Source organism: Marmota monax, unplaced genomic scaffold (genome assembly GCF_021218885.2).
Source record: "Marmota monax isolate L192 unplaced genomic scaffold, Marmota_monax_Labrador192_F-V1.1 WCK01_AAM20220418_F8-fsc01447, whole genome shotgun sequence".
Taxonomy (NCBI): domain Eukaryota; kingdom Metazoa; phylum Chordata; class Mammalia; order Rodentia; family Sciuridae; genus Marmota; species Marmota monax.
Genome location: NW_026693967.1, coordinates 31,641 through 59,634, shown reverse-complemented (window position 1 = coordinate 59,634; position 27,994 = coordinate 31,641). Strand labels below are relative to the sequence as shown.

Below are 27,994 nucleotides of genomic sequence, written 5' to 3'. Positions count from 1 at the left end.
TTCAGCATATACTCTATCTTTAAGAAATATGGTATAACTTATTTTTAATAATCAGTGACCTATTTAAAACACTATACCTCAAATGCCTCTTCTTGCTAGAATTTCCTTTTAAGAATATATTTTGAAATTTCCATAGTTAACCCAAATCCATCTACATATTGAGATGAAGGAATTTTTTTTCTATATCACAACTACCACTCCAACAAAACTACTCCAAATCAAACAATGGGTTGTTGTTTTAAAAATATTTTAAGAATTATATTCAACAGCAGGTTGAGGAGGTGCATAACTGAGATTACAATCTCAGGGGATCTGGAGGCTGAGGCAGGAGGATCTCCAGTTCAAAGCCAGCCTCAGTAACTTAGCGAGGCCCTAAGCAACTTAGCAAGAATCTATGTCAAAATAAAAAGTGAAGAATAGGTATGGGGATGTGGGTCTGTGGTTAAACCCCTTTGAGTTCAATCCATGGTACCAATAAAATAAGGAGGAGAAGGGAGAGGAAGAGGAGAAGGAGGAGGAGGAGGGTAAGAAGAGGAGGAAGAAGAAGAAAAGGGGGAGGAAGAGGAGCAGGAGGAGAAGGAGGAGTGGCAGTGAGGAAGAGGAGAAATTAGAGTGTTAGCATCAATGCTGGACTGTAATGTGTCATGAAAGTTAATATGTGGAGAAATAACTTGTGAAATGACCTTGATATTCATAATGCAATATCTTTGTACAATACAAGTGTGGAAGAATTGAGATGTAGAGAGAAAAGAAAGAGAACAGAGAAGAGAAAATATTAAAGGAGTCTTTATAATTATTTAAGCTGGAAGAAGGTATAAGATGGGTAGTGGGGATTTTGTTCAGTCACACCAAGAATACGGAGGTCAGATGCTAAGATAAAAAATCTTATTTTGCCTCTTTTCATCAGTAGCTATAATTTTTTCCATACTATATTCCTATTCTTAATGATCCTGTTGAAAGGGTTCTTTTTTTTGCCTATGAAGGTGATTTGTGTAATAGTCCTTTGGAAAGTACAGATAATAGGTATGACTTTAAAACCTGTTTACTTATTTTGGTTAACATATAATATACAGGAATCAGGTACCACGTGGTGTTTCCATAATGTGATGTTTTGACTCAAGTACACATTATCATGATCAACTCAGGGTAATTTGCATATCCATCACCTTAAACTTTCATCCCCCCTTTTTTTTGATAGTGACATTCAAATCTCTCTCTTCTATTTTGAGATATTTAATATATGACATTAAATAGTGTAATATTATCTTAATTATTTTTACCCTTCTGTAAAAATAAACTTTTGAGAATAAGAACAGTATTCATAAAGTGGGAGTGGGGAAAGGAAGAAGACTATAGTTATGCCCACAACTTATATATGAATACTTTTAGAATGTAAAAGAAAAAAAAAAACTGTAACAGCACCACAATCACACTGATGTACTTGTATGAGTCAAGTTTAGCTCTTATAGAAAAAAAAAATTGACTTAGCAATATAGTGTAATACTCTAAAATAACAGTTGTTCTTTAACCTGAATTTGCACACCCCAATTCCCCTAAGACTAGTTTCTGTAAATAATAAAACTTAAGAGACACAAGAAATTATCTTGGTGGATTATATCAGATTAATATTTTAAGAAATCCTTGTTATTTTAACCCATGGAGTATTAAACTTTGGTTTATGTCAGTACATTAATATTCGATTTGTGTCTGGGGAAAAAGTCAGTTTTCCTTTCTTCTCAGCTCTTTATTTAGGCAGCCTAATTAGCCTCTTGAATTGTAACAGATCCTATGAAAAGAGCTGTTTCATGCATTTCTGTAAGCATGTTCCATGCCAGTTCTTCAGCCTCATACATTAGGATCTTTTTGTTTAAATTTTTAATTTGTTATATATGACAGCAAAATGCATTACTATTCATATTACACATATAGAGCAAAATTTTTCATATCTTTGGTTGTATATAAAATATATTCACACCATTTGTGTCTTCATTTATGTACTTAGGGAGTTATATCCATCTTATTCCACCATCTTTTTTACCCATATACACAATGGAATATTACTCAGCAATAAAAGAGAATAAAATCATGGCATTTGCAGGTAAATGGATGAGTTATGGGAATATAATGCTAAGTGAAGTTAGCCAATTCCCAAAAAACAAATGGTGAATGTTTTCTCTGATATTAGGAACTTTATTTTTAAAAGAGGAAAAAGGCTTAAATAACTTTAGTTGATTGTGTTAAATATACATAACCAATTTATGTACATGCAAACTTTGAAATTTATCCTCCACAAATTGTTTGCAACTTATTTACACATTTTATAACATTTTACAAGGCAAAAGGCATTTTTATTTAGAGACATTTCTTTTTACTTTCTATATTAAAATACATTCCCATACTTAAAACTTATATCTATTTGCTAGTTAATGACCTCTATAAAAATTTATATATTGAACAACCATTATGAAAATTTTGAATACAGACAAATTACTCCACTTTAACAAGATGAATTACTTTTATTTTAATAGTACTTTAATTGAAACCCAACTAAAACCTTTAACACTCTTTGTATATAAATCTCACCTGACAGAATCTTAACTCCCAGTAACTCTGTTTTTAGTGAAGACAGAGGGAAAAAAAAAGACAAAGTCAACCTTTCACCCATTTATCAATTTATGAAAATGTGTATCATGTTTAAATATATCTCAGCTGAGTGTCCTTGATTTTAAATGTAGTAGTTGACATTTAGCATTTTAACTTTGGAAATTAATCAGATGTTTCCTTTAACAAATACATATGTTTAATCCCATTTATGATAAATCTGATTTACTCGGTTTTAACTGTAAAAGCCAAGATATCAAACAAATGTAATTAACACTATTAACCATGTTCTTCCAGTTGAAGAAAATTCTTAAAACAATGAATATTACATTTAAAAAAATTTACAGAGACCAACATTTTATTAATTTTCTGACCACCTAGAAAAACTTGTGAGTTAGTAATTTTAAATAAATACATCTTTATTTTCATCTGTTTACCCAATTTAAACTGAACTTCTTTTTTATGTCCCACGAATTATAAATTATTTGGGTCCATTTTTTAAGTTTTAAACTATGATCGCTCATTTATCTACATTCCAGTTTTTGGTACCATGTACATACATACACAAACACATTTGTAGACACAACAATACAATACACAGATGTGCATACACACACACACACAAAAAAAAAAAAAACAGATAAGAAACAAAGATTTTGTAATAAGTGGAGTTCCACAGGTAGGAGGCAAGTACAGATGTTCTTTAAAGCCTCTATTAGATTTTGCTTGTTAGAAATTAAAGTAGAGCCTATCAGACTTTTATATGATGTCTTAAATATACAGTAGGACTACAGTTGAAATGTCAGGTAATAAATCTTATAGCCATGACAGACACTGAAAATAAATGTTTCAGATGGCCATTTGTCCTGATGACAGTCAGATTTATCCCCAACACCAGCATATCTTATACATTTGGGATCTTTCTGCATTTCTTCCCAGTGCTATAACATTCAGGAAGAGCCTGTTAATAAAACAGAGCAAAAGAAAATAGTCAGCTAGGCCAGAAGCAGCTCAGATTTAAATGTGATCTTTTGTCCTATTGACTTAACCAATTCTCTGTAAATCTTGTAGGCTTTGTAGGACTTTTCAATTAACATTTTAAATGCAAGCCTAGGAGAGATAGATATCTAACAAAAACTAAAAAGCAAAGAGGGCTTTAACTATTCTTTTTCTTCTTTAAAAGTATTTAATACCAGCAGCTTGGGAGGCTAGGACTGGAGGATCACAAATTCAAAGTCACCCTCATCAAAAGCAAGGCACTAAACAACTCAGTGAGTCCCTGTCTCTAAATAAAATGAAAAAGAAGGCTGGAGATGTGGTTCAGTGGTTGAGTGTTGAGAGCCTTTGAGTTCAATCCTAGTACCAAAAATAAATAAATAAATAAATAAATAAAATTATTTTCTTCAGATGTGCTACTGCAGTTTATGTTTTTTTCCCCCCCTGGGGAACCTGTTGTAACAGTGACAACATTGCTGACCTGGGTACTTGTAATTCCAATTTTTCCCATTTTCCCTCCAATTCCTGTTTACTCTCAAGAGGCAAGGGCTCTGGTGGGGAGGATGAGGTGCTTTCAGCAGAGAATTTCTTGTTAACTGTTTACAGTTTTAACAGTGTTCTTAAGTCCAGAAATCATGTCAGATGTCAACTTTTTTGTGCCTTCATGAGGTTTGGATAGAGACAATTTCGTACTAATGACCACAAAGTGAAAGTAGCCCCAGGAATTTTGTCAGGACCTCAGATGCATACTTAGTATACAGCTGTTTACTAAGTCTCTCTCTCAGATCTCCACATTTACTGTTCCCTCTTCAGGGAACCAGAGACAAGTTTTGGTGACAAATTCTAAAAACTGCAACAACTGTGCCCTTTGTGATTTAAACATACTCTTAAGCAAAACAACATAGAAACATCCCTTTCTTTGGATCCAAGCTTTCCCATGTTTTACACCAAGCTATAAACTTGCTCCTCACCTTTTTTACCTGATGCACATCCTCAGGAGCATCTCACCCATCTGACAACTTGAAGAAGTTCCCCTGTGTCCAGTCCCTGTAGGGGCAACAACTCCCACAACTTGAATGGCTGTTAATTCAGGTAACCTGATGAGGGGCAATGAGAGGATGAAGAAGAGATAAACAGACACACAAAGAGAGAAAAAGCTGGGGTCGGGTGGCTCACAAACCCTGTCAGGCAATAGTGAACAAAAGCCAGCTCAGCATGTTTATTATAAAGGTTTATCATTAAAATGACTTATTGTGGGAAAGTTTCTACAAAGCGTTTGGAGTGAAGGAGAAAATTCTGTGCAGCCCAATTATAATTATCAGCCTGCACCCATAATTTTCTCAAGCTGGCATCTGAACTTAAGGTCAAGAACTTATAATTCCATGGAAGGCAGGGAACCTCATTTTAAGCTGGGCATCACCTTAGCAACTGGGCAGTCTTATTGGTACCATGGCACTGAAAGTTCCCAGAAGCAGCATCGTTCCTGTAGCCAAACAGCTCAAGGATCATGATTCAGTCACCACTCCTAACAAGCAACCTCTGTGAAATCAAAATTTTTAGACTTCTCTTATGAGTGATAGCATGCAGTGTTTAATTTTGGTGCCTTACTTCTTTCATTTAACATAATGTCCCAGGACTGACTATACTGCCACCAGTCATAGGATGCCAAGATTTGTTATGGCTGAATAGAATTTACTCATTGTAACTACATTTTCTCTATCACTTCAATTGTTGATGGGCATTTCAGTAGATTCCATATCCTGATTATTGTGATTGCTGCTCTAGTAAACAGCAGGGTACAGGTGTCTTTTCAATATGTGGGTTTCTCTTCTCCTGTGTATATAACAGGTAGTAGGATTTCTGGATCCCATGAGAGTTTCTTTTTGATTTTGTGAGGAGTCTCCACACTGTCCTCCACAAAGGCTCAACTAATTTGCATTACCATCAGCAGTATATGGGAACGGTCTTTCTCCACAGGTCCACCAGCAGTTGATAATTATGTTTGTCTTTTTGATAATAACCATTCTCACTAAGATGAGATTATATCTCATTGTGTTTTTTTATTTTGATTTTTCTAATAATTAATGGCATTGAACATCTTTCTATATATCTATTAGCCATTTGTGTGTCTTCTGCTGAGAATTATCTGTGCAGATCTTTGGCCAACTTTTTTTCATTGGGTTATTCATGTTTCTGCTCTTTATTGGTTGAGTTTCTTATATATCCAGAACATTAACCCTTGCAGAGAAATACCTTGAAAACATTCCTCCTATCCTATAGGTTGTTTTATTGCTCTGTATATTGCTTCCTTTGTTCTACAGAGCTTTTTAGTTTGATGTAGTCCCATTTGTCAGATTTAGTTTTATTATCTGTGCATTTAGGTTCAGATCCAAAACACCTTTACCTATTACATTGCCCAGAAATACCTCCCTATGAATTATTTCAGGACTGGTATGGCTTACCACATTGTAGACTACATGAGGGAAAGCATAAAGATTTCTGGGAAATAGCATCAGTTTATCAAATCAAACTTAAAAGGCAAGAAAAATCTTCACTGGAGACATTAAAATTCCTCAACTTTTTTGAACTGCAAGAAAAAAGGTCAATTAAAATCACATTTTGGGGTTTTTTAATGTAGTGGAAAATACATTAAACCTAGAAAGTCTTGGACTTAAAGAAAGTATTGAGATATATGTTCATAGTCCTTCAAAACAAAATGGATTCCTTAAAAAATAATGTGGTCCTCTAGTCAATATTTGGGTTTAAATTTGTAAAAGGAAATTCACTACTTTTCTGAATTTGTAGACACTTGATGGCTTGTGTTATAATTAAGTTCCTGAGGGACTTTGATGTTTGCCCCACCTGTGATTGATACACTTGTGATGCTTTCTTGTACAGGGCATTCCTATATTATGGTGTTGGGTCAGAGCTATTGATTTACTACAGATATAGTGTGAAGGACCTCTATGAATTCCTTTTCAAGTATTCCCTAACTTTCCTAAGTATGCACAGACAGTGCTTCACTTCATGACTATATCTTTCATCTCCTATCTCCTCTAGACCCCTCAAAACAATGTTTACTGTTAGTACTCACACAGGATATGCTATGGAACCTCCTGGGCACCAGGCACAACCTAAAAGATCAGGGGAATTAATGGTATAATCTCCCCTTAATCGATAGGAGATCAGAGGTGACCAACTACTTTCGTATCTTGCTTCATTAAATATTTGTGATTGGCAGGTATATCTGCTTGGGTTGATGGAGTTGGATTCATCACAACTGAATGAGAGTATGAAAAATATGTGAGCATGTTCCTAAGATTTTGCATTCATGCAAAACCTTTGAATTAAATTATTTTCTGTTTATCTGTTATTTAAGCAAGGCTCCGTGTAATGATTTTGGGCAAAAAAATAAAATAAAATAAATAAATAAACAATATAGAAAGTGTAGATAGTATGTAACACTTGTGAGGTACAATATTGAACATTAGTTGATGAGATTACTACCAAATTTTAGGTTGTCCAGTTTCAAAAATATGCCAAATGATACATTGTGTAGAGAATAATACTCTCATCAAAAAATTCCATGTCCTGATTCTCAGAACCTGTGAACATGTTACCTTGAATAGAAAAAGATATTTGATGATGTGATTGCACTAAAGATTGGGAGATTGACAGGGTCTCATGGATCACCTTTTTGGCTCAATCATAATCACAAGAGAAAGATCATGAGTATCAGAGGACACATGGCCATAGAAACAGCGATGTAATTGCTGGCTGGAAGTGGAGCACAGGCCAAGGGGAAACTTCAAGAAGATGAAACACCTTGTAAACAATCCCCTTGAGCTTTCTGAAGGAGCAGACTTCTGTCTCCCAAAAACACAAAAATAAATAAAAATATTTACAGCTAAAAAGATCTAGCTAATTCTAATGGTGTCACTTGAGACTAGAAATAGCTATTAGTGTGTGAATATATTTTTTTTTTCATTTCTTCTGCAACTTTAAGATTAGATTCAGATGATAATTCATTGATCAGAGTCCCAGAGTTCCTAGATTTGGTTTATTTCTGATTTTCATAAAAATATCATAAATGCAATTTGTTTCCAGTTAATGTATTTACCTCATGTTTCTAGAACTTTCTCCTTCACATATTATATATTGATAGCATTTTACATGTACAAAGATTTGCCACCTGGCAACTATTATTATTATTATTATTATTATTATTATTATTTTGGATCAGGAAGACTCTTGGGAATATGTGACACTTGCAAAAATATATAACAATGTCTTTTATGAGGGAGGGAATAGTTGTATTTCACTCCATATTATATTAAATGAAAATACTAAAAGAAATAATATTAAATGTTATAGATTCATAAAAAAAGATAATTAATATAATAACTTTTACATGAGGTAGAAAAATTAGTCATACATTTTTTGGATGAATGACAGAGTTTTGTTTTTTTGTACACATACCAAGTGAGAGGGGTAAAAGAAGAAAATGCTTATGTTAACTTATTTTACTCTATTTTTTTACATGTTCTTTTCCATGTGTACTAAATACTTTTTGGTTAGTTGATGTCTTTTGCTAAAAATGTAGTTTTTCTGTGATACACATTTATTATTAAAAACAAGATAAAAAGGTTTTAAAAAATTGAGAACTTGATGAAGAAAATTCTGCAAAAATAAAATATTATCTTTAGTAGTTGAATAAAGTTTTCTCTGGCAAAGAGGGTAATCTCAGATTTGTCTCTTTTCCAAGAAATTATTGTCACAGACCTCTATCCCCTACAGTCAGCCTATCTCTTACTTATGTAGAAATTATAAGACCTCTTTAGAATTTCACATTTAATTTAAAATTCCCTTCATTTATAATTAACATCTATTACATGCATACTTTTTTTTCCTGTTTGGGTTATTAAAGATGGGATGAGGACAATTCAAAATTTTCTTACTGAGATAATTGGAGTTCCTAATCATTTACTGCAAGTTGTTTAAAGAGCAGTGGTTTTCTGGAGGAAACAAAAACAAGTAAGTTAGTCTTAGTTCTAAATTTGCATTGGTTTGAACTATTTGCATGGACCATGTAGGAATCCCTTCAAAACATCTTTTACATCTTTGTTCCTTAGACTATAAATTACAGGGTTTAACATTGGTATCACTAGCGTGTAGAAAACTGAAGCCATTTTGTCAGTGTTCAATGAGTGGTTGGTCCTTGGTTGCAAATACATGAAAAGGAGCGTCCCATAGAACACAGTGACGGCCACCATGTGGGAAGCACAGGTGGAAAAGGCTTTTTGTCGACCCTCAGAAGAGCGTATTCTCAAAATGGCAAGGACAATGTTGAAGTAGGATATCAGAACTATGATCATGGAAAAAAACAAATTTGTCCCTGAAAAGATGAACACCACTGTTTCTGGAATGTAGGTATCAGAGCAGGACAGTGCTAACAAAGGGACATTGTCACAGTAAAAATGGTTGATTATGTTGGATGAGCAGTAAGACACAGAGAACACACATGGTGTCACGACAATAGCTGTACAAAAGCCATAGAAGTAGGTGAGGGACACCAGCAGATGGCAGATCCGCCGAGATACCACCACCATGTAGAGCAGGGGGTTGCAAATGGCCACATAGCGGTCATAGGCCATCACGGCCAGCATGAAGATCTCTGCTACAATGAAAACCAGAAATCCTCCCAGTTGTGTGGCACATTCATAGTATGAGGTGGTTTTCTTACTTACTAAAAAGTTGACCAGCATTTTAGGGGCAATGACAGTAGAGTTGCCAAGATTGATGACAGCCAGATGTCTGAGAAAGAAGTACATAGGGGTCTGAAGCCGAGAATCAGCACTGGTGAGGGTGATGATGCCCAGATTCCCTGTCACAGTGAGCCCGTAGATGACCAAGAAGAGCAGGAAGAGGGGAATCTGCAGCTCTGGGTGGTCTGAGACTCCCATCAGAATGAATTCAGTCACTTGGGTGAGATTTCCAGAAGCCATTTATTTTGTTGTGTTTGTCTTTAATGGGAAAAAAATGGAAAGATACAAAAGTCACCTTCTCTGTTACATGCTATATTTTTAAGTGTATCATTTAAAATCTTTATTTTGATTGGCAAACCTTAAAATGATTCAATACTTAATTGCTTTTCATCCAGTCTTTTCCAAATCTCAGAAACACAAACCCACCAGACACAATTGAGTCTCTTAGATCTGTATGGATAAACAATTTATTTGTTCATTATTTACACACACACACAAATACATGAAAAGTATTGTCCCATAGAACCCAGTGATGGCCACCATATGGGAAGCACAGGTTGTTGATCCTAAGAGGAACATATTCTCAAAATGGCAAGGACAATTTTCACATACACACATGCACACACACACACATACACATATATTTAAATATATTAAGTGAATATATATATATATATATATATATATATATATATATATATATATATATATTCAGTTAATATTTATTTAATCTCACTTTTTCTTTTGTTGTTTTTGGGGATTGATCCCTGGGGTGCTTAACCACCAAGCTACCTCCCCAGACCTTTGTAATATATATATATATATAAATTTGGAGTCAGGTTCTGTCTAAGTTGCTCAGGGCTTTACTATGTTGCCCAGGCTGACTTTGAAATTTCATTTCTCCTGCCTCAGTCTCTTGAGTCAGTGGGGTTATTATAATGCAAATATTAGTCATATAAGCATCAAACTTCAGATATATACATGTGTGTGTATATGTATATCCACACCTATGTGTTTTCCTGAGTGCCAATTAAGAAGTTAGTGAATCAGAATGACCACCAGTTACCTTTCCTTGGCTTCCACAGTTTTCCTATTCAAGTTACGCTTGTCATCAATCAACCTAGAGAATTTCAATATTTCCTTTTCTCCTTATTAATTGCTACAACATTATTATTTTACAACTGTCTGCAAACAGGCTTGAACTTCAATCCTTTATTTTTTTTTTTTCAAATTCTTTTATTTTATTACTTTTACTTTGTTGTTGTTGTAGATGGACACAACACCTTAATTTTATTTATATATTTTTATGTGACACTGAGGATCAAACCCAGTGCCTCACATGTGAAAGGCAAATTCTCTACCATTGAGCCACAACCCAAGCCATACTTTTACTATTAAATATATCAATCTAAATATTTAATATATATAGATTGGACTAGGTATACCACATAAATTGTTTAAAGTCTATCTTAAATTTTTAATTATTACAACGTTATTTGCTAAACTCTGATTTCTTTGATTTCCTTGTATAAAATAATGAGGGGAGAGGGCTGACATTTATACAGCAGATCAATTCTGGGCAGAATTATACTGAGAATTTTGAAGTTATTACCTCATTTTTATGCAGGAGTGCTCAATTGTATACAATTGTTTTCATATCTGATGATAAAATTGAAACTCAATGAGGTAAGATCACTCAACAAATCTTTATACAATATTAGATGAAGATATTGTCTAAACTTTATTGTTTTGTAACTTTTTTACTATGTTTAGTGTAGTTTTGTTTATGTTATTTGTTTAGTTAGCTGAGTTTAAAAATTTTTTTTAGTTGTAGTTGGACACAATAACTTTATTTTGTTTATTTATTTTTATGTAGTGCTGAGGATCAAACCCAATACCTCACATGTGTGAGGCAAGCACTCTACCACTGAGCTACAACCCCAGTCCTAGTTAGCTGGGTTTTTTGTTGTTTTGGGGGATTGATTACTAGCACAACTAATTACCAACTAGTTGTGCTCTTATAATTTGCAAATTAAACAAGGTAAGGGATATCTATTGGCATGTATACAAAATCAATGGTAACTACAGTCATTATTATTAGCATGCTTTGAATAATTTTAATGTTGTTCTTTGTTTGAACAATAGTAATGTATTATCTCTCACTGAGGGCTTTTACAGTTTAAATAAGTAGAGCAAGTGAATTATAACTTTGCATATTTAAAAAAAAATGGATGGATTTCAAAACCGCTAGAAGAAGAAAACAGCTAGAAGATTTCCAAACACAAAGAAATGTTTAATGTTAGGAAAAGAATGGTGGGTTTGATCCCGTGAAAATCAAAGACAGGTCCTTAGAGAAAACAGACCAATGTCTGAGGAGAGAGGAGGGAAGTGCTGTGGAGTGATATTGGTTAAATTATATTGTCGTATTGTGTGTGTGTATGAATATGTTATAATGAATCCCATCAATATGTACACCTGTAATGCACAAAATCATGTAAAATTATTTTTAAAAATGTTAAGTGTTTGAGGAGATTGAAACAATAATTATCATTCAATCATTACTTATTGTATATGTGCTTATAATTTTGACATTGTACCCCATAAATATATGTAAACATTATATGTCAGTTATATTGAAAATGAAGATCAGAACTCAGAGTAATATCTAGCTACAAATTTAACATTAAGAAAACATGGTGTCCTGCAAACATATTCTCTCTTAAATCTGCAACGTGTTTGTTTTGATGTAGACACTTCATTCAACACATCGTGAATCTGAGAAGCTGTAATTTGAATTGTATCAGTTCTCCCATATCTCCTACTGCTGCGCCTCAAAACTGCATGTTCTTGAAGAATACAGAGTGGGCTTAAGGCAGAAAGCACTGTGACAGCAGGACATGGACCAACCTACCTCCTGTCTCACTACTCATAAGTGACTGTGCATTGTTTGCCCTCACTTGGGATGCATTCTGCAAATGCATCCTTAACTTAGCAATCAAAAACATCATAAACACCTATTTCTGACTGTTCTATAAATCTATGCAGTTAGCTTTGTGAACAGACAGTGTCTGCACATTTAATGTCCTTACCTATTGCTAACTCTTTCCTCTACTGAAATATGACTGATGGCAAATCCAGGGTTGCTTTTCAGTAGCAATGAGTACACTCTACTGAAATAGTTCCTATAGGACAGCACCAGATTTCTCATGTATTTTTCCCCCTCACAGTCTTATTGACTTAGCATTTGTGCATGAGCTAATTTAATTTTCTACATTTTTTTCAAATTAGTCATTAGTAGAACTATTTTATAGGTCTAGTAATACAATAAAATTTGTAGTAACTAAAAGTTTAAAAATATATATAATAACTAATGTTAATCATTTTAATGTCCCATTTCATTTCCAACTGTGACAAAATTTGAATAAGAAATTATACTATAAATTAATTATTAATTAACTTCTGAGATAATTTATAAATTATATTCCATTGCTTTTTACCATGGAATGAATTTTATTTATTAATTTTTTGCGCTGAGGATACAACTCAGGGCCTCAGGCAGGCTATATAAGTGCTCTACCACTGAGCCATATCCCAAGCCTATGGAATTTTTCATAAACTTGTTTAGACATGTATTATGTTTGGGATAAATGTTGAATGACCACATGTCTCCCAGTGCCCGCTCTGGACACAGAGACTGACTACTGAAACCCAGAAATATTTTCATTGTAGTTTCCTATCACAAACAATGCAGAAACCCCAAAGAGGGAAGTTTATTTGTTTGTTTGCATAATCAAGCAATTTCATCTACCAATAGAAAGGTTAGAAATAATTGTTTAAGTTCTATCACCACAGCTACCACTGAGCAATGTGTAGGAAGATAGTTGAGTCACCTGTAAAGAAAGATACACCCACTTCAGTCTTGAGTCTTTGAATGTAGACATTTCAAAGTAGTTGAACTAATTGTTAAGTAAAATATTTGATGGAAACTACCTGTATGGAGAGATCTGCAGAAGCCCACCACCAACGTTGCTTTGGAGCAAGCTGAAGATTTTATACGTATCTTGTGTCCCTGAAGACCTTCACCCTGAATTATGTTTGCTCCTGGGTCTCAAGTCTCTGAACATAAGAAACAGGTTTGTCAAATAAAGGCTTGATTCCAGAGGGAAAAAATAACACAAACAGAATGCTCATTAATCAGGCAGAAATGAAAGGTAAAGATCATGGCTTCCGTTTGGCAACTTAACAAGGCAAAGTATTTACATCGTTTTTTGTCTCCTTTTCTTGAACTGTACCCTTTTACCCTGGGTTAGCTGGGAAGTCCTGTGGATGGTCCTGGAATGAAGGAAATTCAACAGTGAGAAAGCACAGGACTGTGGTACTAATGATCATATATGAATATAAGAATTAGAACTGAATATAATCCACCATTTTGATTTCAAGAGCAACTCTCCTGTGAAGATGAATCTTAAAAGCCAGATATACAACATAAATTCAAATGTTAATTATTTTAAATAGATCCAATGCCACTTGTATTAATTTTTTAAGATACCCTTCATATAACTGGTCTAATTTCTAGTTTTTAATGAAATAATTATGATGGAAAAACATTTTCTCATCCAAATCAGAAATCTCCGCTCAAAGCATGATAAAAGCTGTAATTTAAATCATTTACAACAATTTTATGTTACTTATTGGGTGAAATTTTTTATTCTATAAGCAAAATAAGTGAAAAAGTCATGTCAGTTCACCTTTCTATTATCAGTCTCTAAAATAATACCCAGGAAAGAGATGTTCAAAATATTTTTGTTGACTAACTGATGTAATACATAATGAAGGAGTAAAGATATGAATAAAATAACTATTCTAAAATTGTGCTCAAATATGTGTATTTTATTCCACATAGTATAATCAAATTGTAACTTTGTGTTGTCTTTAGCTTTGATTAACAGTATTCATTTTCATGTCATTGTCTAGAATATTTACTATGGTCTGTCTCCATCTTGGTATTTCTTGTAAATACTATATATCTTATTATATACATATTTTATATATATATATATATATATATATATATATATATATATATATTACATATTTTATATATAAATGTGTGCTTACAATATTATATATGTGTGCTTATAATATTATATATTTGTAAGTATATATATATATGTATGTATATATATATATATATATATATATATATATATATATACATACATATAATTTATAGAGGCCATAGAGGCCATAGAGGCCAGCAATCCCACTTCTGAGATTTAATCCAAAGAATCAAACTCAGAATCCCAGAGAATCATGCACACTCATGTGCACTGCCTCACTGTTCATAACAGCCAAGATGTAGATAAAACCTAAATTCCACAGATGCACCATTGGATGCAGAAAATGTGGCATATTCAGAAATGGAATATTACTTAACCTTAAAAGATTAAGATATCTTGCAATATTTAACAATGTGGAGGAACCATGAGGACATGAGGTTAATGTAATAAGCTAGTCACAGAAGGACAAAATCACACCATTCAACTTTTATGAATATCTGAAATAGTCAATCTCACAGAATTAGCAACTAAAACAGTGCTGTCTAGGGACTGGGGAAAGGAGATACATATCAAAAAGTAGAAAGTTGTTTTGTTGGAGGGGAGTACTGGGGATTAAATTCAGAGGCACTCAGCCACTGAGCCACATCCCCAACCCCATTTTGTATTTTATTTAGAGACAGGGTCTCACAGAGTTGCTTAGTGCCTCACTTTTGCTGAGGCTGGCTTTGAACTCAGGATCCTCCTGCTTCAGTCGTTTAAAGTTCTGGGATTACAGTTCTACGCTACCCTGCCCAGCTATATACAAAGTTTTATTGTGGAAGATTAATAAGTTTTGCAGATCTAGTGTACAGTCTTTTGAATAAAATTATTAGTCTATTGTACACTTAAAAGTTTAAGAGGATATATATATATATATATATATATATATATATATATATATATATATATATTGTGATAATTTTGTCACTACAATAAAATAAAAATTTTAGAAAAGTAGTGAAGTAAGTATGAATGTTTAAACTATGATCCAAAGTGAAAGATACTGTGTAAAATAAGCACAAGCTTAGTGTAATTCAGTTTTATGAAATACTTAGAGGATATAAATACACAGTGATGGAACAAATTTTATAGTATCCAGGGCATGGAAGGGAGGAAAATACCAGGAAACATTAGTTAGTGGATATCTGGGAGTGATGATAATCTTGTAAAACTGTAACAAAGTGTTGATTGAACAAACTATGGATATAATAATTGCTAATAAATTGTTTTCTTTAGGATAGTTAACAATATATTATGTGAATATTATCTCAATAATTTTTGGAAAAATGAAGTTAGAAAAGTTCAGTAATTCCAGATTACTGAACAATTTGTTATTTGCTTTTAAAATGACGATCATGATTGAACTGTAACACTTGCATACATGTCTAAAATAAATTTTGTTATTCTCTGTAATAAACTAGATTTTCAATTAGTTTATGATGTCTTTTGGTTTATGGAATTATTGCATTTTATATAGAAACATTAGGTTGCATTTTTAACTCAAATTTTTAAATGATTTTATAAACTTAAGATTCTACTAACCTTAAATGCTCTAGGATATGTTAATATTATAGCTAAATGTTTTCCTAAATTAAACATACTTGTTTTACACAATAAATTTTACATAGAAATAAAATTGAGTACATATTCACATTAGTGCTTGATTTACTTTAATCATTAATATAAACTTTTATGAAGTTGAAACTTAACACACTATTTCCTCTTCCTTTTGTTACTAGTTCGGATCCTTACAAGTTATTAGCATTACCAGAGGTAAGCTCCATCTACTATGTGTCATTCATGTGGAAGTTGTCATTGACTAACTCTACATTTACATACTCATTAAAAATACATAGTATGGCCAGCCCTAGTGGTGCACACCAATAATCCCAGCAACTCTGGAGAGTTAGGCAGGAGGATCACACATTCTAGGGCAATCTCAGTAAAAATCTTAATAAAAATCTCAGGAACTTAGTGGGACTTCCTATCTCAAAATAAAAAAAAAAATAGCAAGTAGAGTACCCCTCTGTTCAATCTCCAGCAAAAAAATAAAAATAAACAAGCTAATTTTTAAGTTAATTTTCTTTTAAATTTGTAATGTCTAATACTAAAAATTTATTTATTAGTTTAGATATATAGTTTTGAACTTGTCCACGTTATTCTGTTTAGATATTCATTTTTCCTGATTTTGCTGAAACCAGAAAAATATTAAGCATATGAAAATTATATTCCAAAATGTCTAACAATATTACACTCCATTAGGAGAGTGGAAATATTTCCATTAATCCAGTTTGGTATTCCTAAATTGTATAGTTTGGTCAATTTTTTGAGTTTGTAAAAATATTTTATATGATTTGTATTTTCAAATTATTATCAAACTCTATGCATAAGCCATAAGATATTTTTCATTTTGTGATTTTTATGTACATATACATTTTTATCTATGGATCTTAGGCATATGTTTATTAATTCAACAAATGAGCAATTATACATATTTTCTCTAGTCCATAGCTTCCTCTTTTGTTATATTTATAATTATTTTTGTGAGACTATGGAAATTTTAAATTGTAAAATGTATCAATCTTTGTGATTTTCATTTGTGTTTCAGGATGTTTTCCATGATCTGAATCATACAAGCATGCACACACACACACACACATATACACACAGAGTAAAAGAGAGAAAAAGAAGTGAAGGAGAGAGACAGAGATAGAGAGAGAGAGAGAGAAAGAGAGAGAGAGAGAGAGAGAGAGAGAGAGAGAGAGAGAGAGAGAGAGAGAGAGAGAGAGAGAAAACAATCTGCATGTTCGTTTTTGCATGTCTTGGATAAGCATGGAGAAGGTGTATCACTAACCATGATTTAATTTTGACATTTAAAGAGGGAACCATGTGAGTAGTTGTGAATAGACCATACTAAGCAAAAGCAGAGATATTGTGATAGGAATCTATCATAATAGAAGAAATTATGTATTATGGTTATATTATTTGGACATAATAACATTCTATGGATATCCTACATAAAATTCAGTTTCCTAAAGAAAGTATCCTATTGAAATTATAGAATAATGTTACCCCTTGACAAAGAAAATAGATCTTGCAAAAAAATTATAAATAAAAATGAAGAAAAGAAGGGAGAATACTAAAAGTCTTAGAAAGTTTTATTTCAAAATTAGTTTAGTCAAGGTTTATGCATACTAGAAATTATGAAAAACTTTTTCACTTCTATAGAAATGTTACAGACATGCTTTCTTCTTTAGTTTCTTAATACAGTTGATGACATTACAATATTTGAACATTAAAAATTATAAATCATTTGCTCAAATATTATTTGTCACTCTTATTACACATCACTAGATTTGTCAGCTACATTTTATTTAGAATTTTCACACACATAATATTTTCATCCACCTTTGGTAGCCAAGTAATATGCCTCCAAATATTTGAAAATTCATCTCTTCAGGTTTCTGGAAGAATTTGTAGAAACAATTACTCCTTTCATCCTTAGCACTTAGTAGAATTCACCATTCAGGCCTACTGGACATGATCTGAAGATGGTGGTAGAGAGTTATTTTTACTATAAACTTCCAGGGGAGTACCAGGGATTTAATTTAGGGGCACTTGACAAATGAGCCACACCCCCAGCCTTATTTTGTATTTTATTTACTGACAGGGTATTGCTGAGTTGCTTAGCACCTCGCTTTCACTGACTTTTGACTTTAAACTTGCTATCCTCCTGCCTCAGCCTCCCAAGCTGCTAGGATTAGAGGTATGCACCACCAAGACCTACTAAATTTCCATTTTGAGAGTCTTCATCAATTAATTTTTTTTCATTTATATTTTGGTATACATATAAATGAAAAATACAACACACTGCTTTTTATTACACTAACTTCAAGTACAGATTGCTTTTATAGAGAAATTCTGAGTATCCCAACAATTTTTGTATATTTCTTATTCTAAACTATATTGAGCTTCCTGAATCACTATTGTACAAACTATTGAACATTGTTGACACAAACTACCTTTGTAAGGGTTTTACTAGATTCCAATTCCTGGTTTTTAAAACTATATTTTATGGAAAAATATGCAACTGTCTGATATATCTTATAAATCTATTTAACAATGAAAAGCAAAAACTTTCAGAATGAATTAAATATTTTATCAAAATTTACATCTCAATACATTTTGTTCTGCTTTTGATTTATCATTTGAGGGTTTATGAAAAATCACACCAACGTCTGAATATTTAACTCAGTAGTAGACTGCTTGCCTAACATTCATGAGGAGACCTACCTGGGTTTCACCTCCAGTAGTCAAAAAAAAAAAAGTCACATACAGATTTACAATAAAAGTCAAATATTGTTTTAAACTAATTTGCATTGTTTATTTAACACAGATATTAGAGATATTTATTTCTCTTATATATTTTTATTCACTGAAGTCATTTTGGAAACATGAAATAATTTAAAATTCAGTAAACATAAATTTGAGGAAACAAAAATAATTTAAAAATACAATTGAAACATTTTCTTAATCTTTTGGCCAGCAAAAATTAACATTTTACTTTGTCCCTGTCAAACATACACTGTTTAGAAAATTACATTTTCATATGAATCTATACATATAGTCAAAAGTCATAAAATGTGATTATGACAAAATCAATCATATAATTCTTTAGTAATAATTAGTCCCATTTGACAATACACATAAACTTTTATTGTTGTAATGAACAATTTTTGTTCATATCTGGTTAAAAGATAATTTTAGTACATGATGGGCTACCAAGGAAACAGATCAGTCCCAACACAGCCTGAATAAAGTGCTATGAAAAGAAATCAATGAAAATAACAAAAAGAGAGACAGATTTTAGAGAGGTTTACAATGAACTATGTCCTGAAAATGACAAGTACTACTGTCAATACAGAGCATACTACACTCTCATTAGAAATAACTGGGGTCAGGGGACTAGGAAAAAAATAGAAGAATTTGGATTAGTCAGAGGGTAGTGAAGGGAGGGGAGGGGATATGGGGTAGAAAGGATAGTAGAACAAATTAGATATAATCACCCTATGTACATATATGACTACATGACCTGTGTCATTCTACACCATGTACTATCAGAAGAGTGAGAATTATACTCCATTTATGTCGCGACCCCCTCGCCAGCAAGGAAGACACGACACAGGATTCTTCTTTCAGCGGTTTATTCAGGCCTTAACTCTAGGTTTCTCTCAAGCGCGCTTTTTTTCTCACGCACCCCCACACAGCCTAATAAAGCTTGCTCAAATCCAATCCAAAGCTGCCACGCGGGGTTTTCTCATTGGGTACTGAGGGACAGCGCGCCAACTCTCCCAAATAAGGAGTTGTTTACCAAGATCCACAACGGAGACCGGCGCCATCTTCTAATGGCGGCAGCGGTCTAGAAACACGGCTCACCACACATTTATGTATGATGTGTCAAAATGCATTCTACTGTCATGTGTACCTAATTACAACAGATTTAAAAAAAAAAATTTTAAAAGAAAGAATGGTGAAAATTGTAGATTTTCTGTTTGATTCTTCCCAGGCAGAAAATCATATCAACTCAAGGAATGGATCATAACTGACATATGGATGAAATGTGAGGAACATCAATCTTAACATAGAGCAACAGACCTGTTTCATCATTAGACTAAGCACATGATGAAAGAAGAAATACAAATAAAGTGTGACTTTTCAGCAAGAATTAATCTTTTTTAGAGAAGTGAAGAAGAGTAACTATGCATTAAAATTATATGCAATAACAAATCAATATCAACTCAATAAAGAAAATAAAAGGGCAACATTCTGGAAACTTCTTTGTCAGAACTCAAGAAATCTCTCTTACAGTGTGCATTCACTCACATATCTCTATATGTGCACTGAAATTGACAAATTTAGATGCTGCACTGAAGTCATGAGCTGTAAAAATTTTTATGGTGATTACAAATGACACACATGTGAGCTGTTGATATCCAAATAGTAGCCTTAAAAAGGCTGTATTGGATTTAGATGAAAGTAAAGAAACTGGTGAGAAAAGAGAAAGACCCTAAGATGCACCTGTGAATTACAGACATTCGACAATATTCATATGGCTGATTCCACCAAATAATCATGTTATACTGAGCCACCCAATTCTGCAATCAATCCTGTTTTTAACATAATCCAGAGAAATGCATAAAGCAGGAGACACAGTGAATGTACTTATACAACAAATAAAGAAATACTAAATACAAATGGAGACACTGCAAAAAGTTTACTGTAATAGTTGAGAAGGATGCTCAAACCATGAACTCCTCCTCAGTACCTATTCTTCCTCATTCCCTTCTGCATGCATCTGTGTAAATGCCCTTTTCATCTTTAAACTCTTAAGACCATTCTCCGGTACTATAACATTTGTTCAAGCATCATATTCAATGTTCAGCTTTTCTTCCCAAAGACAAAACCTTTTTTAATATTTTATTTCACTAAGTTTTACAGCATTCTGATGTTTAACTATTACTAAGACAGTCAATCTTTTGAAACATGTTGAGCCCATCTGGACTCACTACTAATTCTAGAGGAAACAAAACATGTTAACATGCAAATCTTATTTGTATGGGTCACATGGTACATGAACTTTAATAAAAACATTATGTAATTTTTTCCATGTTCTCTGTAGGGCATACTTTACATCTTTATTTCTCAAACTGTAGATCAAAGGATTCAGCATAGGGATGACCAAAGTGTAAAATATGGAAGCCACTTTATCAGTGTCTAAGGAATGACTGGACTTGGGCTGCACATACATGAATATCAAAGTCCCATAGAACACTATGACCACTGTCAGGTGGGATCCGCAGGTAGAAAAAGCCTTGCGCCTACCCTCAGCAGACTTCATCTTGAGAACAGCTAGGAGGATGAGCAGGTAGGACACAAGGACAATCAGAAGAGAGGAAATCAAATTAAAAGCTGCTAAAATCAGATTCATCACTTCAATTTCATGTGTATTGGAACAGAGCAAAGATAACAAGGGGATACTGTCACAGTAGAAATGACTGATGACATTGTAGCCACAGAAGGGTAAAGTAAAGATTTTTATGGTGACTAGAAGTGACACAAATGTGCAGTAGATATATGGGATTGCTACCAGAACCCAACATACCCTCTGTGACATGATGACAGTGTAGAGGAGAGGGTTACAGATGGCCACATAGCGATCATAGGACATCGCAAAAATAGCTCACAAGCAATGAACACAAGAAAGAAAGCTTGCTGTGTAGCACAAAAATAATAAGAGATGGTATTTTGATCCACAACAAAATTTTCCAACATTTTGGGGCCCACAGCTGTAGAATAACCAAGATCTGTAATAGCCAGGTGCCTGAGAAAAAAGTACATGGGTGTTTGCAGATTTTGGTCCACTTTGGTGAGGATGGTCATGCCCAAGTTGCCCAACACTGAGACCAGGTAGATGATGAGGAACAGTCCAAATAATGGAGCCTGCAGCTCAGGGCATGATGTGATGCCCATCAGAATGAACTCATGCACCACTGAGAGGTTTTGTTTCTCCATTCAAGCTTATTATAAAACCTGTTCTGTATAGAGATATCAATAGATTTCAAATATTATCACCTGGGGACTTTCAAATAGTATCACATTATTAAGCAAGTTTGGTGTAAATAAGATACATGGAAATTTTTCCACTTAAAATTTTTGAAATAAACTCCCTTAAAAAAGAAAGATATGTATAAATAGTGTAAGAGACAGAGGTAGATTTGTGGTGCTATTTAGGTTTCTTTACTCACAGGTATTTTGTTTATGCAGGAGATAATTTGCACAAGTTGGGAGGTGACCTGCTATGTGCATCTAATTGGAGGCAAGTTTAGTTTCTAAATATCCTGATATATTCAATATCCAGTCCCAAGTATCAACAGCTCCAAATGTAAAGTTTCCAGAGAGAGGCAGAGGCAGAGAGAGAGGGAGAGAGATAGAGACAGAGAATAATTAGAGATGATAAATAGAGAGGCAGATAGATAGAATGGGCAAATATTATAAAAGTTTAAACACAATAGTAACTTTGAGTAACAGATAAATCAAATTATTGCACTTCAGTTTTTCATTTGCCACTATGTAATTTTAATCAAATAGAAACATTTAGTAATCATGTACAGTAATAATAAGAATTTTTAATTATAAATATGCAAAGAACTCCCTAATTCAAATGCTGTTCTTTTAATCCTTATGCATATAGGTATTAGAGCAGAATATCATTAAACATTTGGTAATACTACACAGATATATAAATAAGAAAATTATAATGGATCACACTGCAAATATTTTTATGCCAAGAAATAAAGCAGAATATATGTATGTACATAGAGTCTCAGTTATATTTGAACTTAGTGTATACCAAAGTAGTTTTTGGCAAATAATTTATATAAAACTATTCATTCACATATACAAACCAACATGTCCTTTCAGGGGCTTGGGGAAGAATAAAGGAGGATTAATTTTTCAGTGTAAAATTTAAAAATAAAGTACTTAGGTATGGCAATTATCAAATTTTATAATTGTGAAAAGAATGATATTTCCTCTGAATAGCTTGTGAGTTTTAAAAATGTAACAAATCGCTTCATTCTAGTTTACTATCGTTGCTGTATACTTGAATTTTCATTTTTGACACTATAGTTTTGAGAAAAATTTAGTCAGATTTCACTGTAAAATGAATGACATTTTGTCATCATGTTAACAGCAGATACGTACAGTATCCTGACAATCAAACAATGCTTTGCACACATACCTCAATGTGACATGGGAACTTCATTTCCTCATCAGGACATCTGGGATGGATCACATCTATATATTTATCTGCAAAATCACTGAATATTCAAGGACTTTCAATGTTGTCATCAAAAGAATCTAGAGTTAGTATATGCAAAGACACCACTGATTTTCAAATTTTGCAAATAAATAGGTTATATCCCATTTTTTAATTCGTATCACCTCTAAGTTTTGATCTCCATTAGATATAAAGTTATATATATATATATAAAATTAATTTTTTTGAGAAAACACACACGTGTGTTTCAGAACTGCTTATAACAGCATAGGCAAAATATTTAGAAATGAATATAAAGGAAAAAACAATAGGTCCTATTTCTGCAGCTGTTAAGTAGTTGTAGAAAGCATACAATCATGAATGACCACTTATATTACATGGAAAATCCATAGCAAAATATGACAATTCCTGTAGGTTCTGGTAAGGCATAGTGCCACCTAAACCTTCTGTGATATTACCTGTAATCAAACCTCTCTCTTGATTTTTCAATGTGTTTCTGAACATAAGGTTTTGAAAGCAATTTATACTTTTTTAAAAAAAAATTATTTTTTTTAATTTCTAAGATTCCCTGAGGAGATTTCAAGTAATTTGATGATTATATTTAAAACATTTGAGAGCTTAATGAAATACCTGGAGGTTATCCACTAATTGTCAGAAACAATTTATAATTAACTATGACTTCACTTATGTATTCATATAATTATTTACTTATACATTTATTTTATACTTTATCAATCCCACTTATAGGTTTTATCAAATGTGTTGGTAATAAGATCTCAAAGAAATTTTAGATTCTTATTTTTATTGCAGCATCTTTCTAAATATCTAACATGTGCAAGCAACTTAATCATCCATTCTTTTAATACATTGAATATGGTATATAGACAAGAGGTTATATTATTCAACCTTAAGAATTATACCCTTCTTTCTTTCTTCTTTCTTCTTTTACCAGTGTATATGATTAAACTGAGGAGTGCTATACCATTGAGCTATATCCATGGCCTATTTTTATTTTATTTTATTTTGTTTATTTGGGCACAGGATCTACCTAAGTGTGCAGAGACTGACCTTAAGCTCGATTCTGCGTCAACCTTCTGCAATGCTTGGGTAATAGGCATGGGCCACCATGCCTGGCTCATCTTAGTCAGTTCTAATTTTTCCTATAATAATCATAGTTTTCAAAATTGAAACTATTTGGACACATTTCCTCTTCCTATTAATCATGATTTTTAACCTGTCATTTTCTTTCTGTGGCCTGGGGTAAGCACTATCTACCATTTCTCATTCTCATACATTTATCATTGGTGAGCCATAAATTCACATATTTATCTATAAAATATACTTTAACTTTACAGATATTTTAAGTGAGGATATATGATATGCTATGCTAACAAAAGTCATCTTCTACATGTTTATTTTTCTAAACTTAGTTGTTTGATTTTCGATTCATCCATTTAATTATTTTAGCTGGATCATATTCTCTGCCATTCATGAATAAATAAATACTAGATATTTACAAACTGTTTTCAAATTGACTATTTCTCTTACAGTCCCATGAGGAGAGTGGAAATGTTCCCTTAATCCAGTTTTTCATAATTGAAGTTTCCATCTTTTTAATTACTGTCAATTTTAAGCACATGCAAGATTATCTAATTTCATTTTATATTAACAGTTTCCAAATAATTATTAAAATACATACACTGTGCACATAAGTTTCTTCTTTTGTGATTTGTTTAATATGGATATTTGTTCATTATTTCATTAGTCAATTATATATTAAATCAACACATGTATCTATTTTCTCAAATTGCAGTTTATTCTTTTAGTACATTTGTGATTGATTATTGTAACTCAAATGAAATTTTTAAAGCAAAAAAATTCATCCTTTAAATTTTGAGTTGTATTTAATGAACTCTTCCATAATTTTAAGACATGTATATGTAGGTTCAATACAAATTTACATTGTTTAGATATGTGCAGATAACAGATATCAATGTCCATTATTTGGATTTGACATTTGAAGGAATGAGTTGCATGGTACAACGACTCCATGGTGAACCCTCCAAGAGAGGAAAACAAATTTACATGCGTTGTGTAGGAATATATTCTATATGAGATACTCTGTAGTTTTAACATTGTGTTATCATTGACATTTAGTAGTTCCAAATCAATATCCATTGTATTGGATACAATGAAGATTTTTTCTGCTATCATTAATGAATAAATGTAGTATTGAAGGAGAAATTAATTCACAAACTAATTAAAAGTAATGAAGATAAAGAAAAAAATATATCATATAAACTGAAATTTGAGGCATGTATTTTCAAGGAAAATTAGATGTATTGGAAGCAGGATTAAATATGAGTGAACCAGAGATCCTTTTCTGTTATTTTCTTCCAGGAAAAATGATAGTAAGAAACAGTAGCGTTGCAACAGCCTCACAGAGTATTAGTGGTCAAGAGAAAAAAAAATAGTCAAAAGTGAGCAGTGGTCAGACCCGAGGGGAGGCTCACAATGGTTGATATGGGCTTAGACCTGGATAAAGCAAAATTGGCCAGCCAGTAGCACACAACTCTCTGAATTGTTTTCCTTTAGTGATTCATACATTTTAATATAATTTTTTAAAATGCTGATGTATAGTTACTGCAGTCTGTGAGGAGTTAGAGAATAATCTTAGATCAGTGTTGTAGAAGGTATGATAAAAGAGAAAGAAATTCACCCTCAAAAATTATCCCGGTGATGACACCCTGGAATCTGATCAAGTTACTTCTGGTGTCTGAACCACAGGCTGAGTAGTTTGCTGCATGGACATAAGGATATAGCAGATTTCTTTGAGCTAGAATCAGGTACAAATTACTCTACGGAAAATGCCATAGAATTATGAATGCAGTATTATATGATCTAGAAAGAGGTTAAACAAACACACACAGCATTTTAAAGAAAATCATACGTAAATATATGCCAGCATGTGTGGATTTTTTAGCATTTCACTTAGTATCAGCATCAATGCTCACATTTATGTATACATATTCTTATACTGGTATGAACATCGTAAAAATCAAATGGATGTTAAACGTTTTCTGCATGTAAAACAACTTACTAGAAATTATCCATGAAATTTATTTTAAAATGTCTGCAAACAAGAAAATACATTAGCACATTCACATAAACACTTTCATTTAATCCCCTTGACACTGTATACCTATCACACAAATTTTGTCAATATAATTTTAGTATGAAAAGTATGCTTTAATGATAAACATTTTTTCCCAAACACTCCACATTGCTTCTTTTACATCCTTGTTTCTCAAACTGTAGATGAGAGGATTCAGCATGGGAATAACAATGGAGTAAAATATAGACACTACCATGTCATGCTCCAAAGCATAGTGGGATGTTGGTCTCACATACATGAATACTGCAGTGCCATAAGAAATAGACACTGCAGTTAGGTGAGAGCCACAGGTAGAAAAGACTTTCCGCTTCCCTTCAGCATAGCCAACAGAATGAAACCATAGGAGATCAGGATGGTTAGGATAGTACATATCACAATAGAGCCAGCAAAATAGAAGAGCAGAAGCTGATTGGGGCGGGTGTCAGAACAGGAAATTGCAAGGAGAGGAGGGATGTCACAGAAGATGTGGTTGATTATGTTGGATCCGCAGAAGGACAGGCTGAAAGTGGCTGTGGTGTGTGTTACAGCGTGCAGAATTCCACCAACACAGGAAGCCACGATGAGTGGCACATAGACCCTGGGTGACATGCTCACAGAATACAGAAGTGGGTTGTAGATGGCCACATAGAGATCATAAGCCATGGCAGCCAAGAGAAAGCACTCTGTGGTTCCACAGGTTACAGAAAAAAAACATCTGGGCTGCACAGGCACCAAATGAAATGGTTTTCTCCCTTGACAAAAAGTCTACCAACATATTTGGAGTGATACCAGACGAATAGCAGGCATCTATTAAAGACAATACACTCACAAAATAGTACATTGGGTTGTGCAGCCGGGAACTCCCAATGACCAGTACAATCAGTCCTAAATTTCCCATGAGGGTGAAAAGGTAAATTGCTAGAAACAGGAGGAAGAAGAAGATCTGCAGTTCAGAATTGTCAGTGAAGCCCTTCAACACAAATACAGTTACTTCAGTGACATTCTTCATGCTGAAAGCTCATGGAACACACTCGAAGATGATGGTGAAATGACAGCTGATGGTACTATAAAAGAATTAACAACAGTGAATTTAAGGAACATGAACCATGCCTATTGATTGTGTATGTTTGTGTGTGTGTGTGTGCATGCGCGTGCGCGCATGCACATGCACACTTATTTGTCTGCCTGATTTCCAAGCAGTAGATCAGAAGACAGTCATAATGTTGAATGCAGCACTCACAGCATTCCCTGGAGGATCATGTGGATCACAAGGGTGTTTTCACAGTCACTATACCCATGTCACTTCTTAAATCATCAGGTCAACTGAGTAATTTACCATTGAATTCTATTAGCTCTTTTCATATTTATTCATGTTAAAACACAAGGTATGGGTGAAAAATTCCTTCTGACATCTGAAAACATGAGCTATTGTCTGGAGTTGTGTCTCAGTGGTAGGGTGCTCGCCTAGCAGGTGTGAGACACTGGGTTCAATCCTCAACACCACATAAAAACATAAATAAATAAAACAAAGGCATTGTAT

General features: G+C 33.2%; 1 protein-coding gene and 2 pseudogenes across 1 annotated transcript; all 3 read right to left on the bottom strand.

Moving 5' to 3' along the window:
• Positions 1–6,342: 6,342 nt before the first annotated feature.
• On the bottom strand, positions 6,343–9,602 carry LOC124106385 (olfactory receptor 8J3-like). The gene is made up of 2 exons (XM_046463991.1): positions 8,699–9,602; positions 6,343–6,455 (listed from the first exon to the last, which is right to left on the bottom strand). The coding sequence occupies exons 1-2, from the start codon at positions 9,600–9,602 to the stop codon at positions 6,343–6,345; spliced, it is 1,017 nt and encodes a 338-aa protein (XP_046319947.1).
• Positions 9,603–21,068: 11,466 nt separating this feature from the next.
• On the bottom strand, positions 21,069–22,033 carry LOC124106389 (olfactory receptor 8K3-like; annotated as a pseudogene).
• Positions 22,034–26,530: 4,497 nt separating this feature from the next.
• Positions 26,531–27,463, bottom strand: LOC124106388 (olfactory receptor 5T7-like; annotated as a pseudogene).
• Between the last annotated feature and the right edge of the window lie 531 nt (positions 27,464–27,994).